General features: G+C 51.3%; 1 protein-coding gene across 1 annotated transcript in view; it reads left to right on the top strand.

Moving 5' to 3' along the window:
* The window catches only part of CACNA1B (calcium voltage-gated channel subunit alpha1 B), a 310,032-nt gene that overhangs the window by 223,565 nt on the left and 69,009 nt on the right, over positions 1-17,458 (top strand). The window contains exons 22-31 of the mRNA XM_049896435.1: positions 1,346-1,475; positions 1,819-1,878; positions 3,194-3,300; positions 6,216-6,312; positions 8,043-8,203; positions 12,352-12,489; positions 14,049-14,250; positions 14,498-14,662; positions 14,914-15,024; positions 15,609-15,692. Of these exons, the coding sequence (XP_049752392.1) occupies positions 1,346-1,475; positions 1,819-1,878; positions 3,194-3,300; positions 6,216-6,312; positions 8,043-8,203; positions 12,352-12,489; positions 14,049-14,250; positions 14,498-14,662; positions 14,914-15,024; positions 15,609-15,692 (1,255 nt within the window). The remainder of the gene's footprint in view (positions 1-1,345; positions 1,476-1,818; positions 1,879-3,193; positions 3,301-6,215; positions 6,313-8,042; positions 8,204-12,351; positions 12,490-14,048; positions 14,251-14,497; positions 14,663-14,913; positions 15,025-15,608; positions 15,693-17,458) is intronic.

Genomic DNA, 17,458 nt, shown 5'->3' with positions numbered 1-17,458 from the left:
GCCCGGAGATGCTGGTCTGTCTCCTGCACCAGGGCAGAGGTTTGGGAGTGGATGTTTGGAGAGGAACCTGGAGGTAGAATCTGGTGATAAATTAGATGTGGAGGGAAGATGTCAAGGATGACATTTCTGCTCCATGGCAGAGTGGAGGGCAGTGTGTTCCCGAGGTCTGACCTGGGGGCTCGATGGACTCAGGGGCAAAGCTGCACTTGAGGTGGAGGCTCTGCTGCAAAATGGACTGGGTGACTGTGGAGGTACAAGAACAGAGGGCCTGGGCAGAGAGGCCTCAGACAGTGGTCATGGAGGCCAGAGGAAGGGCTCCTTGAGTAAGGAGAGAGAAGCATCCTGGGGACGCAGCACCAGGAGGCCTTCTGTGCCGCTCAAGTGGGTGTGGGGGGAGGAGAGGAGTGGGTGGGTGGTAGCTGGGGATGGGTGTCATCTCAGACGGAAGGTCCTGGGGGTTTGTAGCAGTGATGGGCGAAGAAGTTGGAGGAGCAGGATGAGTGGCCTGCAAGGTGGGAGAGGTGAATGCCCCTGGAATCAGCCCCTCTCTGTGGCCTCCGGGTCACAGGGACATCAGCATCAATCTTGTGTCTTCTTTTCTGTGCTGTTTCCTGGTGTCTCCCCCGTGGGGTAAAGCCCTCTGAGGCCAGGACATGTCATTTTCTTTCCTGTTGTGTCTCTAGATTTAGGGCATGCCAGAGCAGAGTAGACGCTCAGTAATCGTTAGCCAGTGAATGAAGGTAAACAGGTGATTGAGGAGGTGTGTATGTGACAGGTGTGTTCACTAGCAGCATGGCCCCAGTGGAAAGAGAGGCCTGCTGTCCACAACCGGGTTAAGTGGGTTGGTCTCAAATTCTTCTCTGAGCAACCCCCTCAGCCCTACCTATAGCAAATCTTTTCTGTAGGGGGCCAGGCAGTAAACATTTCAACTTTGCAGACCATAATGGCACTACTCACTGCTGCTATTGTACCGTGAAAGCCTCCTCCAGACAGTATACAAATGAATGAGCATGGCTGTGTCCCCAAACTTTATTTACAACTAGGGGCTCCCCAACTTGGCCTGCTGGCCACAGTTTGCTGACCTCTGCTGTAGTTTCTGCAGCCTCCCCACCCTTTCCTGGGACTCCTTTTCAAGAGTACCTCTTCTCAGTCACCTTTGGTCACCTGGCATTGTCCCTCAACAACATGGACACTTGGTAAAGCTCAGCTCTAGGTGCAACCCCTTCCTGAGGTGCCCCAGTAAGATTCTACCTAAGGGGTGAACACACACACACACCTCAAGTGTGGGGAACCAGCCCTGGGCCAGTGTCTGGGTCTTGTGATGATCTTTCCTCTGCTCCCCCAGGCTCCGCCGCTGCTGCCATTACATTGTGACCATGCGGTACTTCGAGATGGTCATTCTGGTGGTCATTGCCCTGAGCAGCATTGCCCTCGCTGCTGAGGACCCTGTGCGCACAGACTCACCCAGGAACAACGTGAGTGGGTCTGCTCTGTGGGAGTACCCCTGGTGGTGGGACCCTTGGTGCTTGGCCCTCGGTGGTCTTCCCACCAGACACTTCTTCCTCTGCCTGGGCCCCTTCTGTGGTGGGTTTGGGACCAGCAGTCTGGAGAAGCCACCTCATCACCCCACATATTACAGATGGGCTGAGCAGGAAGTGCCCTGGTCCCAGAGCCTTTCCTCCTGCCATTGGCACCAACAGGGCCCTGGCTGATGTGTGTTCTTTTCAGGTCCTGGAAGAAAAGCTCAGAGCCCTGAGATGGTCCCTGACTCAGAGCTTCTGGCTCAGCCTTTGAGAGTTACCTTCATGTTGGTTCTAGGTTCTGAAATACATGGATTACATCTTCACAGGCGTCTTCACCTTTGAGATGGTGATAAAGGTGAGATACGTGGCTGCCCCTGGTAACCCCAAAGCCTTGTCCTCTCCCACTGAGATGGGACAGAGTCAAGCCATATTTCCGAAACCTCTGTTGTAAAGGCATGTGGTGGGTCTGCATGTGTGTGTGCTCGGCAATGATGCGTACATGTGTGTGTGCTCACACAGGAGGCATCCCGTGTCGTGGAGAATGAGAGGCCGTCAGCACAGTCACTGTTGCTTTGTCAATGACCATGGGTGTGTGACAGTGCTATTACCATCTGGAGTGCTTTCACCACGTTGCTGGGCGCTCACTACACTCCAGCTCCTTAACGTGTGGAATTATAGGCTTCCTTAATGTACGAGTGTGGGCTTAACGCCTCCCTAAGGATCGCATTGTGGTCGGCAAAGGAGGAAGGCCATGAGACATCAGGGGTGGAAAGAGACCTCAGGGAAAGGGAGGTGACTGCAGCGTCTGAAAATTTGCTGGAAGGGGGTGCTGGTGACTTACATATAAAAACGGCCTGGTATTTGTCTGATCAGAGGCCAAGTCTACCATTTCAGCAAGACCATTACCATCTGTCTGCAGTGTTGGCATGCAGTACCTTCTTGGTGGGGTGTGTAGATTGCACAGGTGCACGTTTGCACAAGTAAGCATGTTTGCGCAAGTGTGTGTGTTTACACAGGTCTGTGCATAAATGTCTGTGTTTGCACAGGTGTGCATGTGTGCACAGATGTGTGTGTGTGCACAGGCGTGAGTGTTTGCACAGGTATGTGTTTTCATGAATGTGTACATGTCTGCATGTATGTGTGCTGCATACATGCATTCAGGGTAGTTCTTTTTATGTGCACTTACAAAGTGTGCGTGAGCATGGCCTCTGCTGTTCCTGTAGTCATAAAACCTTGTGGGGTAGGCCCCACTTTACAGGTGAGGAGGCTGAGGCTTACAGCGGTTCAGCTACCTGCCAAAATCACACAGACAGGATGTAAGTGTAGACCCACTGACTCCGGCCAGCAGCTCCTCCCACTGCCCCGAGCTGACCTTTGAGGGTCTGGGCAGTCTTTGTGCCCCTGGGCACATGTGCCTGAGGTGTGGCCAGGAGGAGCAGATGGTGACAGACCTCATAGTGTCCCTCAGGCTCCAGGGGGCCTCGGCCAGTCATGAGCCACATGGGAATATTTGTGTCGATGGCACTGAGGCCTCTAGGGGTGCAACCCAGGCCACATCCCCTTTCCCCAAGACAGTGTGACCCAGCTGCATCCCCCTCTCCTGAGAGGGTGATATCTGAGCCTTGCCCTCCCCTCTTATTCCACACACTAAAGTGTGTTTTCCCCCAAAGATGATTGACCTGGGACTGCTGCTACACCCTGGGGCCTACTTCCGGGACCTGTGGAACATCTTGGACTTCATTGTGGTCAGTGGTGCTCTGGTGGCATTTGCCTTCTCGTAAGTACCTGTCAGCTGTGGCCTCCCACTGGGCTGCAGCTTCTAGAGCTGGTCAGTGTTGGGGGTGAGGGAGGAAGGGAGAGCCCCATCAGCCTCCGTGCTGAGATGGGAATCGACATGCCCAGTGTTGACTGCCCCCCACCCTCTACCCCAGGGCTCTCTGGGCAGCACCCTCCTAATCCCCCCCATCCACAGGCCATCCTGAGTTCCTCTCCAAGGTCGATCAAGGCCCTTTTCACCAGAGTCAGGAGTACAGGGTCTAGGGCCAGTGGTTCTGGATGGCTGGAAGGGCATGTTCCACACATGAGCCTTCCCGCCTTGGAGCTGAGCTGGGTTAAGAGGGACCCAGTGGCCTGTTTACCCTGAGGCAGCCCATGGTCCTGGGAGAGGGCCCACACCCCTTGGGCTTGAGTGGCATCTACTTATGGGGTCCTTCAGGGCCATTTCACCTGCTTCAGGCAAGTTCCAGCTCAGGTGACCTCCTGTTATTTCTGCCCGAGTGGTCAGCCAGAGCTCATGGGTGTCCCCCTCCTGTTGGGACTTCAGACCGTTTTCTCTGCGGTTTGCTGAGCCCAAGCCTGGGGTCTCCCGTAGAGATAGAGGGTCAGCAGGAGGCAGGCGTCTGAGGACTTGGGGGTGAGTCTGGACTAGGAAATACGGGGCAGGACTGGGTACACAGGGGAACCCTTGAAGAGCTATGAGTGAGACACAGAGATAACGAAGACCCCAGGGGTGACAGGTATCAAGGGCAAAGAAAGGGGCCTAATCTTCTTAGGTAGGGAGGGCTTCCCTTCCTGCTCAGGGTGTGGGCCAGAGCTGCACCCTGGACAGAGGCCTTCTTGTCTCTGCCGGCGTCACTGACTCTGTGTTCTCTTTGTTTTCCTGTTGCTGGACTCGGTAGGAGCTTCATGGGGTAATGCCTTCCCTTACCCCCTTGCACTGCCACCACCATCACAGTTATCCTGGGGGCCCGGCTCGGGCTATGTCATCACTGCCCTTCTCTCTCATCCACATCTGTCTTCACGCGGCTGCATGCTGCCTGGGCGGGGCCCCTGGCAGAGGGCCGGTCTGCCTGGGGCCAGGCTGGGGCTGGCTAGTCTTTGGGGACAGGTGACCCTGTGAGCAGGGCATCCCAAGATAGTGCTGGAGGACAGAGAGGGGATGTGGATAGGAGCTGCCGGCCATGGGCCAGTTGGCTGCCTGAGGTCTGACATCCAAGGAAATTTCCCCAAGGCCTGCTCTGCCTGTCTCCCCTGGGTGTCCTGACGGCCTGTTCTTAGGTGATAGAGAAAGTGATGACTGCCAGAAAGCCAGTGAGGGGCCGGTCAGGTGTCTGGAGGAGGGCAAGGGTGGAATCCAGCAAGGGAGAGGGAGCAGGTGCTGGGCTGGGCGGAGGGAAGTGCAGCCCAAGCCCTGTTGCCACTCCACCCAGGGGGCTGCCTCGAGGAGTGCTCCCCTGGGACATCATTTCCTGGGAGAAAACGTGTCTCTTCACTTCTGCATCCCTCAGGTTTCCACCACCTCCCCTGTCCTCCTGGGCTAGCCTCAGCAGGCAGCTGCAGGAAGCTGGTTTGAGGGTGGGTGTCAGGAGCACTGGGATGCTGGAAACCTCTGCCTTGCTCAGGGCTGGGCTCTTCTGGGGCACTTGGTGTAATCTGGGAATGCAGGTCTGGGAAGGGAGACAAAAAGGCTAGGCTGCCATCAGCTGGCATGGGCTCTGCCACTCAGTATTCTGAGGAGAAAAACCACCTGGGGGTGGCCTCTGATACCCTCCATACAGGCCTTCGTTCCTCAGGGATTGCCAGGGGGTGTCATGAGACGTAGACTCTGAGGAGAGGGGGCTAGGGCGACCTTGGGTGAGTGTTTCCCATGCTCCCTGAGCCTTCAGCTCCCCTGCTCTGCACTATCTGGGCTGAGACCCCCCAAGTGGGGTTTGCTTCACTGCTGAGATCGGCCCCTTACCAAGAAGCCTATGAAGGCTGTGAGTGCAGGCTCCCTGTGCCCCTCAGGAGACTTCCTCCACACCCTTGGCCTGGCCCTCAGGCCATGGGAGGGCCGCCCCAGCCTGCTGATTCCTGGGCCAGTGTGGCTACTTGTGCAAGGAGTGCTGCCCTGAGTGGCCGCTGACCCTGGGCTTCTGAGCTTGTTCCCCTGCTGGACTTTATCTCTGACTTCCTGTCCCACCATCCCTCTCCCAGTTTGGGTTTTCCTGTTTGCTCCATTCTGGGTTGTCTTGAGGTCTCTGTCTGTCTGTCTCTCCCTTGTTTTATCGTCTCGTTGTCCGTCCTGTCTCCTGCATTGCCTCTGTACTTACCTTTGTCTTTTCCTCTGTTCCTTCTTCCCTCCCTCCAGCCCTTCCATTTTTTTCTCCCCCTCATCCTTCCTGTCAGTTTTACATCAGCCAGGGAAGCATTAGGGCAGCTGAGGGAGGAGGACAGGCAGAGAGAGCCATAGGGGTGGAGGCCAGAAAAGTCCCTTTACTGCCCCCAAGAGGCAGGAAAACCAGCTCTTCAAGAAGGTACAGTGATAAAGGACATGGTGGCACCCTGCTCTTGGCTCCCCTATGCCATTCCACCTGGGGGTCTGTGTGCCCTCATGTCTGTCCCTGTCCTCCTGGGGCTGGCCTCAGCAGGTGGCTTCAGGAAGCTGGTTTGGGGTGAGCATCAGGGGAGTGCTGGGGTGCTGGAAACCACTGCCGTGCTCCAGGCTGGGATTCTCCTGGACACCAGGGGCCCACTAACCTGGCCCTGGTGCCCATCTGCCCAGGTGCTGGGCACTGGTTGGACTGGCGGTAGTGTGGCTGAGGTTTCTTGCTCTTGGGTCCTCAGCCCTGTGGCCTGAGGCAGAATGCATGTGGGATCATGCACGCCCTGAGGGTCCCTCTGCCTGTCTCCATCTGTGGCTTCTCCTTCTAGAGGATCCAAAGGGAAAGACATCAACACTATCAAGTCCCTGAGAGTCCTGCGTGTCTTGCGGCCACTCAAGACCATCAAACGGCTGCCTAAGCTCAAGGTTGGAGCCTGGAGAGTCGGAACTGGTGGGGCGGGCTGGTGTGTGTGTGTATTGGATGTGTGCAAGTGTACATGCTTATGTGTGTGCACATGCCTGTATGTGTGCATGAGTGTGTTCGAGACTGTATGCATGCGTGCACATGTCCCTGCACATGTGCATATGTGTGTGCATGTGTGCATGTCTGTGTGTTATTCTGTGCTCACATCTGCATTTATGCATATGTACATGCCTTGTGTTATATGTGTGCACATGTGCATCCATGGACACAAGTGTAAATGCTTATGTGTGTGCATGTATATTCATGCACATTGTGTATATGTGTGCCTTCTCTGTTAGCATGCATATGTATATATTGTGTATGAGTGTACATACTTACATGTGTGCATGTGTGTTCATATGTGTTCATGCTCGTGTGTGCCTGCATGCATGGCTGCATGTTCATGTGTGTGTTGTGTGCATCTCTGGGTGTATGCACATATGTGCATGTGTGTGTGCCTGGGTGTGTGTTAATGTACACGTGAACATGTGTGTGTTTGCACAGGTCTGAGTTTATGTGCTTGCATGCGTGCCCATGTATACATGTTCATGAATGTGTGTGCGTGTCTGTGTGAACACATACACACTTTTGTGTTGCATGAGTGTGTACTTGACTGTGTGTATGCACATGAGTATATGCTTACATGTGGTTCATGCATCTGTGCACACGTGAGCGTGTGTGCACGTGAGTGTTGTGTGCATGTTATGTGCATGTGTGTATGTGCATGGACATGCATGTGTGTGCCTGTACTGCAGGTACACATGCACCTGGCCCTGTCCCACTGCAGCTTCTTGCATGGGGTGGGATAAGCAGAGGGGAGGCCCCACATTTTGCTTCTCAGATCACACACCTATGGGGAGGAGGTGGGCTTCTTCACAGCAGTCCCACCTGGGACTCCTCTTCCTTTTCAAGGACCACCAAATGAGCTAGGGTGTTCTGATCAACAGCTGCAGCACAGGAAGGAAGCGGTGCTCCCAGGGAGGCCGAGGATTGTGAGGGGAGTGCAGGGAGGGCAGGGGTTCCCAGGGAAGGCCCTCAAGGATCAGCACAGCTGAGATTCTGGATAAAGGAAAGAGTGTGAACCCAAACACAGCTGTGCTAAAATCTAGTAATTGATGAGTGCTTGCAAGGCTGAGCGAACTGCTTTCATGCTGGGTCCTTGGTGTGCAGGCAGGTCTGGGCAGAGCAGGTTCTCAGCAGGGGCTGTGGCTCTGCCATGCCAGCATGAGCAGCCGGAGACACACTTCAAGGCACTGAAAGGTGCGTTTTCTCAGCTGCGTCCCCAGATACGCAAGGAGGAGGCCCAGCTGGTGATGGCAGCAGATGTCTGTCACCTCAGGGCCACAAAACAGCAAAAGTCCTTGCCTCAGAGCTGGTGTACAGCATTGCCACATCTGTCCTGGGTCAGCCTGGGCAGATTCCCACTGGCCAGCAGGGTGGAGTGGGACCCTGCCCAGCCCCTCCTGGCACAGTCAGCCTAGGCTCTGAGGCGTCTTTGCTTACTTGGCCTCACTTGGACCTGCAGCCCTGGGGGCCTCTCCTCAGGTGCTGTCCACCTGCCCACTTCCCATCTCCTCCTGCTGTTTTGGGCAGCTGGCGGTGGATCCATTCCCTGTCTGCAGGGCCTCGGCCACCCGGGGGTCTCCTCAGGGGCCCGAGATCTGAGCATGTAGGTGCCCCTGCCCTTCCCCAGGCCGTGTTCGACTGTGTGGTGAACTCCCTGAAGAACGTCCTCAACATCCTGGTCGTCTACATGCTCTTCATGTTCATCTTCGCTGTGATCGCCGTGCAGCTCTTCAAAGGGAAGTTCTTTTACTGCACTGACGAGTCCAAGGAGCTGGAGAGGGACTGCAGGTAAACTGAGGCTGGGCACGTGTGACACTCCCTCATGACCAAGTGGTCAGGTCACGTGGCTCAGGAGACTCAGCCAAAGCCAGCAGTGGGGACCCCAAGGCAGGGCTCTGGGGGGGCCTGCTAGGGGTGTGCCAGCCACCACCAGGGAATCGTGAGGCTTGCACCCTTATGTCCCCAGTGTTGTACTGGGGACCCTAGCGTTCCTCATCAGTGGGGTCAGGCACAAACCAGCTGCTGAGGGGGGACTCTCAGGCCCCGGGGTGTCGGTGGAAGGCTCTCCAGCCTTGAGATCCAGTGAGGTCAGAGGCGCGACCTCATTGTTAGAGCAGCTGTGACTGTGGAGGTGAGGCTCAGACGTCCTGCTGCAGGCCCCGCCTTCAGGGAAGTGCTGGGAGAAATGGAGGGGGCTGTACCTGCTCAACAGGGCAGTGCGGCGTGGCCCTGCCTGGTTGTGCAGTGTTCTCTTGTGTGAATAGACACGATGTACCTGCCCACTCTGCTGTTGATGGCATCTGGCGGTTCCCAGTTTGGGGCTGTCTTGAGAAGTGCTGTTAGAACATTCTAGTGCATGTCCGTCGGTGAGCACATGGGTACATTTCTGGTGGCAGCTGCTGAATCATAGACTGTGCATATGCCCAGCTTTAGTATATGGTGGCTGTATCAATTTACACACTCACCGGCATGTATGAGAGTTCTAGGTGCACCATATGCTGGCCAATATGTGGTGTTTCTGTCTGTCCCTCTTTAGCCTTCCTGGTGAGGTTGTAGTGGATCCCCTGTGGCCTAATTTGCACTCTGGTAACCGATGAGGCTGGGCATCTTGTCCAAGGTGATGGGCCAGTAGGAGGTTCTTTTGTGGAAAGTGACTGTTCAAGCCTTTTACCCACTTTCCTATTTGGGTTGTCTGTTTCTTTCTTGGGGATTTGTAGGAATCCTTTGCCAGATCTACGGATTATAGACTTCTCCATTTCTGTGGGGTACTTTTTTAGTCTTTTAGTAGTGTCTTTTAAAGAACAAAGTACTTGATTTTAATATAGTCCAATTTATATTATTTTTCTTTTATGTTTAGTACTTTTTGTGTCCTTTTTAAGAAACCCAGTCCAAGGTCAGGGAGATGTTCTCTTATATATATTTTTAAGTTTAATTTTTGCCTTTCACATTTAGATCTCCAGCCTACCTAGAGGTGATTTTTGTGTGTGGTGTCAGGTATGGGCAAAGGAAAATTTTCCCCAGATGGACTTCCAATTGACCCAGCACTCTTTATTTGAAAAGATCACATTTTCCCCCACACAGCAGGGTCCTTGGTTGGTTTGGTCATTTAATAGCTTTATTGAGACACAACTCACATACCATACAACTCACCCATTTAAAACATACAATTCATTGGTTTTTAATGTATTCACAGAGTTGTTCATCACCACAGTCAATTTTAGAATATTTTCATAGGCTCAGAAAGGGGCCTCCATTCCCCATTCCCTCCCAGCCCAGTAACCATTAATCTATTTTCTGCCTCTATGGATTTATCTATTCTGGATGATTTATATAAATGGAATCATACAGTATGTGATCTTTTGTGACTGGCTTCTTTCATTTAACAATACCTTTTGGCTGTTATTACTAATGCTACTGTGAACTTTCATGTGCAAGGTTTTGTGTGGATATATGTTTTCATTGCTCTTGGGTATATACTTAGTAGTGAAATTACTGGGTCATATGTTAACTCTCCATCAGTTGTCTGTCAGTTTGTCATACTGTGTAGCTTGTGTGTTGCTGTGATGCTGGAAGCTATGCCACCAGTATTTCAAATACCAGCAGGGTCACCCATGGTGGACAGGTTTCAGTGAAGCTAAGAAATTATTGAACAATATCATCAATATCACATGCGATTAAATTTTTTCTGAAGATACTTCAAAACGATTGCAGCAGTACATCGACAGGGAAGTGCCAGGAGTTCAAGCCTGATTCAGAAGAGGACATGGAATGAGGGAATCATTGCTGATGTCAGATGGATCCTGGCTGAAAAGCAGAAAATACCATAAAGATGTTTACCTGTGTTTTACTGACTATGCAAAGGCATTCAGCTGTGTGGATCATAATAAACTATGGATAACATTGCAGAGACTGGGAATTCCAGGACACTGAATTGTGCTCATGAGGAACCTGTACGTAGACAAAGAGGCAGTCATTCAACAGAACAAGGGAGTACTGTGTGGTTTAAAGTCAGGAAGGATGTACGTCAGGATTGTATCCTTTCACCACACTTATTCAATCTGTGTGCTGCGCAAATAATTCTAGAAGCTGGACTATATGAATAAGAACAGGGCACCAGGATTGGAGGAAGACTCATTAACTACCTGTGATATGCAGATGACACAACTTTGCTTGTGGAAAGTGAAGAGGACCTGAAACACTTGCTGACGAAGATCAAAGACCACAGCCTTCTGTATGGATTACACCTCAACATAAAGAAAACAAAAATCCTCACAACTGGACCAATAAGCAACATCATGATAAATGGAGAAAAGGTTGAGGTTGTCCAGGATTTCATTTTACTTGGATCCACAATCAACAGCCATGGAAGCAGCAGTTAAGAAATCAAACAATGCTTTGCATTCGACAAATCTGCTGCAAAAGACCTCTTTAAAGTGTTGAAAAGCAAAGAAGTCACTCTGAAGACTGATGTGCACCTGGCCCAAGCCACGGTATTATAATTGCCTCATATGCATGCGTAAGTTGGAAAATGAATAAGGAAGACCATAGAAGAATTGATACCTTTGAATTATGTTGTTGGTGAAGAATATTGAATATACCATGGACTTCCAGAAGAACAAGCAAATCTGTCTTGGAAGAAGTACAGCTAGAATACCCCTTACAAGGGAGAATGACGAGACTTCATCTCACGTACTTCGGACATGTTATCAGGAGGGATCAGTCCCTGGAGAAGGACATCATATTTGGTAAAGTAGAGGGTCAGTGAAAAAGAGGAAGACCCTCAACGAGGTGGATTGACCCAGTGGCTGCAACAATGGGCTCAAACATAGCAACAAATGTGAGGATGGTGCAGGACCGGCAGCATTTTGTTCTGTTATACTTGGGCTCACTATGAGTTGGAACCGACTGGACGGCACCAAACAACAAACAACAACATGTTAACTCTAAGGAGCCCTGTGGCACAGTGGTTAAAGTGCTTGGCTGATAACCGAAAGGTCAGCAGTTCAAACCCATCCATGAAAGATGCGGCAGTCTGCTTCTGTAAAAATTTACAGCCTCGGAAACCCTTTTGGGCCATTCTCCTCTATCCTATGGGGTCGCCATGAGTCGGGATCAACTCAACGGCAGTGGGTTTTGGTTTATATTTACTCTGCGTTTAACCATTAGTGGAACTGCCAAAGTTTTTAACAGTGGCTGCACTATTTTACATTCCCACTAGTAGTGTATAAACTTTCTATTTTGTCTACATAGTCGTGTAGTGGGTGTGAAGTGGTATTTCACTGTGGGTTTGGTTTGCATTTCCCTCATGACTAATGATGTCAAAAATCTTTTTATGTTCTTATTGGCCATATGTATATCTTCTTTGGAAAAATATTTATTCAGATTCTTTGCCCATTTTTTAATTGGGTTATTTGTCTGTTTTATTATTGATTGTAATACTTCTTGGTATGTTCTCAAAATTAAAAGCTTATCAGACATACGATTTGCAAATATATTCTTCCACTCTTTGGGTTGTCTTTTCATTTTCTTAATGGAGTCCTTTGAAGCACAAAAGTTTTAAATTTTGATGAACTCCAATTTATCTATTTTTTCTTTTGTTGCTTGTGCTTTTGATGTTGTGTTTAAGAATCCATTGCCAAATCCAAGGTCATGAAATTTCACCCTTATGTTTTCTTCTAAGAGTTTTATAGTTTTAGCTCTTATGTTTAGATCTTTGATCCATTTTGGGTTAATTTTGTATATGGTATGAGATAGGGGCCCACCTTCATTCTTTTGCATGTGGAGGTCCAGTTGTCCCAGAACCATTTATTGAAAGGACTGTTCTTTCCCCATTGAATGGTCTTGGCACCCTTGTTGAAAATCAGTTGACCACAGCACATGGGTTTATTTAGATCCTTTTTTTTATCCTCTAACCTCCTCTGTGTTTCTATTCCTAGGGGTCAGTATTTGGATTATGAAAAGGAGGAAGTGGAAGCTCAACCGCGGCAGTGGAAGAAATATGACTTTCACTATGACAATGTGCTCTGGGCTCTGCTGACACTGTTCACTGTGTCTACAGGAGAAGGGTGGCCCATGTGAGTGGCCATCTGGCTTATCTCAGCTGGTGGAGCCAAGGGGTGGTTGCAGCAGAGGCCCAGGCTCTGCGTTGGTTTGTTCTTTCCATCACTCAGCAAATAGTCCATAGGCCCTTATATGTATTGGTCACAGAACCAAATGAGGTGTCTTAGTTGTCTAGTGCTACAACAGAAATACCACAAGTGGATGGCTTTAAAAAGGAAAATTATTTCTTTCACAGTTTAGGAGGCTACAAGTCTGAATTCAGTCTGCCAGTTCTAGGGAAAGGCTTTCTGTGCCAGTTCTGGGAAAAGATCCTTGTCTTCAATGTTCCCCTGGTCTAGGAACTTCTCAGTGCAGGGACCCTGAGTCCAAAGGACATGCTTCCCTCCTGGTTCTTCATTCTTGGTGGCATGAGGTCCCCTGTCCCTGCTCCCTTCTTTCTTTTACATCTCAAAAGAGATTTATTCAAGATACAACCTGATTTTGTAGATTGAGTCCTGCCTCATTAACATAACTGCTTCTAATTCTGCCTCATTAACATCATAGAGGTAAGATTTACAACACATAGGAAAATCATATCAGATGGCAAAATGGCAGACAATCACACAATACTGGGAATCATGGCCTAGTCAAGTTGACACATATTCGAGGACACAATTCAATCAATAACATAAGGCATGGCCCTGCCCTCTAAGAGTTGACAGCCTGGACAGAGCAGAAGATTATACCAGAGAGGTCAGCATAGTGGTCTCTGAAGCGTCCTTCCTGGTGGCTGGAGGCCAGGAGGGTAGGTGCTTCCATTTCTCCCTGCGTTAGCACACTGACCTCCATTAAGGGCAGCCTTGAGGGATTGGTATGTTCAGTGCCCCACTGAGTGGCGGAACTTGAGACTGGGAGCTTCTGCTTCCCCTTCAGAAGGTAAAAGTGATGAGCTGGCAGGAAGCCTTATTTTAGAAGAGCCATCTGAGCCTAGGATTTCTCCTGGCCCAGGCCTGTGGCTCTGGAAGCAGGTGAGCAGATGACCTGGGTGTGTGCAGGTGTGCTGGGCTGAGCAGGTGAGCTAGATGTGAGCAGGTGAGCTAGGCATGAGCAGGTAAGCGGTATGTGAGCAGGTGAGCTGGGTGTGATCAGGTGAGCTGAGTATAAGAAGGTGAGCTGGGCTGATCAGGTGAGCTGGGTATGAGTGGGCAAAGTGGGCTGAACAAGTGACTTGGGTATGAGCAGGTGACCTAGGCATGAACAGCAGGTGAGTTTCACTGAGCAGTGCAGGGCTGAGTTGCTGGGCCTCTTTGGCCTTCCCCTTCTGGTGGTGAGATCTCAGGGCCCCAAGGCTATCCCCTTTGGAGAGCCCCCAGCCACCCTGAGGACAAGCACCATAAGGAAGCTCTAGCCCACCTCCGGGAGACTCTGGAGCACAGCCCACAATATGGCCAAGCCCCGAGCCCCATCCCTGTCTCCCACCATCCCTGGCTCAGGTGCAGAAGCAGGTCCTTAGCCCCTTCCTGTGATGTGGCCTTGAGTCTTAGGGTGTGTCTTTTGTGGGTGCCCAACGCTTGGCTGTCTGCTCCTGGCCCAGGGTACTGAAACACTCCGTGGATGCCACATACGAGGAGCAGGGCCCGAGCCCTGGGTACCGCATGGAGCTGTCCATCTTCTATGTGGTCTACTTTGTGGTCTTTCCCTTCTTTTTCGTCAACATTTTTGTGGCCTTGATCATCATCACCTTCCAGGAGCAGGGGGACAAGGTGATGTCCGAGTGCAGCCTGGAGAAGAATGAGGTATACACCCTCTCCTGCGTTGCATGGTCCTCTGTTGAGTGAGGGGAGGGGTGCTGGGTGTTCCTTCCACATGCGAGCCCCTCTCATTGGGTCAGTTCTGGCCACTCGCTGCCAGCATGAGACAGGGACCCCTCCTCCCCAGCGAGCAACCACACCTGGCTGCCCATGCCTGCACAGAGGGCTGGGGGTATGCTCTGTATAGTCCCTCCCGTTGGGCCCCGAGTTCACAGCCCTTCCCTCTGTGCAGAGGGCCTGCATTGACTTCGTCATCAGTGCCAAGCCCCTGACTCGGTACATGCCTCAAAACAAGCAGTCATTCCAGTATAAGACGTGGACGTTCGTGGTGTCCCCACCCTTCGAGTACTTCATCATGGCCATGATTGCCCTCAACACCGCCGTGTTGATGATGAAGGTGCGGGCTGGCTGGTGGGCATTGGGGTTTCCAGATGGGCTGCAGCCAGGCGGAGTCAGCTTCTAGAGCCGAGACCCTCTGTTTGATGTCTGTGGGTTGGGACAAGGAGAAGGTTCTAGGAGAGCAGAGGGGGAGAGCAAGGTGGGCATCACCAGCCTGGGAGGCTTGTGGTTTTGTCTCCCCCACTGGTGGTTCTGGGTGGGTCATTGTGGGGTGGTTGAGCCCACAGCAACAGGCTCCTCCCCTGGCAGTTTTACGCCGCACCCTATGAGTATGAGTTGATGCTGAAGTGCCTGAACATAGTGTTCACGTCCATGTTCTCCATGGAGTGTGTGCTGAAGATCATCGCCTTTGGGGTGTTGGTAAGTGGCTTTGCTGCTTCTGTACCGTATGGTGGCGGTCTGGTTCCCCCTCTGCAGGAAAGGCCATGGAGCACAGTCTGTAGCTGGGAATTCCCCAAGCCTCAGAGCACCAAGACATGCAGGGGCCCCGGGGAAGGGGCTGCCCAACTTCTGTGCCCCCAGCCCAGTTCCCAAGGGCCAGCATGCCAGCCTTTCCTCTCTGAACCCTGTGGTCCTCAGTTCTGTGTCCACCCAGGCCCCATGATGGCTTGCCCCTGGCTAGGGGTCTGCTGTCTCTGTCCTGAGTTCTCCTATCTGGCCCACATTGAGAGTCTAATTCCCACCCCTTTCCTGATCAGGAAACCCTGGTGGTGTAGTGGTTAAGTGCTACGGCTGCTAACCAAAAGGTCATCAGTTCGAATCCACCAGGTGCTCCTTGGAAACTCTGTGGGACGGTTCTACTCTGTCCTATAGTATAGCTATGAGTTGCAATTGACTCAATGGCAATGGGGTTTTTTTTTTTTTCCTGATCAGGGGCCTCTGCCAGTGTCTCTTGTGCAACATGCTCACCAGCGCCAGCACTAACTACCTTGCTTTCTCTCTAGAACTATTTCAGAGATGCCTGGAACGTCTTCGACTTTGTCACTGTGTTGGGAAGTATTACTGATATTTTAGTAACAGAGATTGCGGTAAGTAGTGTTTCCTGCCCCCCTACAGTGACCAAAAGTGGTTTTCTTCTGGAGGGCACTCCCTTGGGTGGTCTAGGCCTGGCTAGGGTTTTCCTCCTCCTCTCTGGACTGAGGGTCTGAGGAGCCCTTAGACAGATGGGGCTCCTCTTCAGAGGCAGAGTTTGGGGGTGTGGTGTTGTGTCACAACTGTTCTTAGATAAGAAAGTGGTTCCCAGATATAAAAAAAAGTTCCCAGATAGTCTGCCATAAAAAAACATATACACTAAATACAGCAAAATTTAGAAAATTATAAAATAGCAGGCTTACTTTATATATACATATATATATATATGTAAAAAACATGGAAACCCTGGTGGCATAGTGGTTAAAAGTTTGACTGCTAAGCAAAAGGTTGGCAGTTCAAATCCACCAGGCGCTCCTTGGAAACCCTATGGAGCAGTCCTACTCTGTCCTGTAGGGTCGCTATGAGTCAGAATCAACTCAACAGCAGTGGGTTTGGTTTGGTTTGGTTTGTATATGACACAGCCCCAAAATTGGAGATATTCATTCTTATGAAGTGTACGTGGATTATTTCGGAGAACTGACCGAGTCTAGGGTATAAACTAATCTCAAAAAAGTTCACAGAATCTGAGTCATGAAGAGAATGTTCTTGGAGCACAACATGCTCAGTAGAAATCCACAGCAGAAAAACCTTATGCAGTTGGTCTTAGAAGTCTCTAGGTGCAGATGTGGACATGAGGGTTGGTGTAGAAGTTGTTTACTAAAAAGTGTTCCCAGGAAAGCAACCAAGGGAGCAGGGACATGGGCTTAGGAGGAGGAGGACCAGCAGTGGCGGCACCAGCATAGTCCCTCGGACCAATTCAGTCAGCTGTCCCTATGGGGGAGGGGCTGTGCAGTCCTCTCCCCCGTTTGCCCTGTGTCAAGGGCTACACCTAGGGGCTGAAAAGGAGGCAGTGGTCCTAGAACAGTGGGTGCTGCTGCGCGTGGGAATGGCATTGGACCAGCTGGGGTGTAGGACTGCCTGTCGTGCCCCCTGGGCCTCACCCAGCTAACTCATGCCTCACTTCAAGGACTCTTCAGGGTGGGGCTGGTGACCATCTCTTAGAAGACTTGCCAGAGCAGGGCTTGTAGGAGGAACCAGAGCTCTGCAGCTGCACTGGTATGAGGCTCTACACCCTTTCTAGTTTCTGGGCCCTGACCAGCGTTTTTGCTGCTCTGGTTGCCACTTGGTAAGGTGAGCCAGCCTGCATTCCTGTGGATCGAAGCCCTTCCTTGCCATGCCTTGTCGGCTGTAGTTGCTGTAAGAGTCCAGTTTAGACTGGTTCCAGGAGAACTGAGAAATGTCCCAGTGATCCCCAGGTTTCCAGATAGCCTACTCCCTGTCCCTTAATGTAGTAGCGGCTCTGCCTTCGAAATAATCCTGATCAAGTACTTGGCCAGTCTGGTGACACTTTATCTTATTTGCTGATCTTCTGGAGTGAGGAGCCAAAAAATGACCAGGCGCCAGCCATGCTTTTGTGTTCCCTCTTGGAAGCATCCCCACCCCTGGAACCAGGACCTCCAGATTTACCAACCCTTTTTTTAAAGTTGTGGGGCTGGTGGACACATAGTCCCTCTGGGTCTCTAAGGCCACTCCTAGTTCTGCCCTGTTTTTTCTGGATCCACGCCTTCTATTACAGGGCACCCAGTGCCGTATATTACCCTTTGGCTTGTCTGGAAGGACAGTGCTCCATCCCACAAGGTATATCATCAAGCTGGCACTTATA

This window comes from Elephas maximus, chromosome 9 (assembly GCF_024166365.1).
Source record: "Elephas maximus indicus isolate mEleMax1 chromosome 9, mEleMax1 primary haplotype, whole genome shotgun sequence".
In the NCBI taxonomy this organism is placed as follows: Eukaryota; Metazoa; Chordata; class Mammalia; order Proboscidea; family Elephantidae; genus Elephas; species Elephas maximus.
This window is presented reverse-complemented; position numbering and strand designations above follow the sequence as displayed.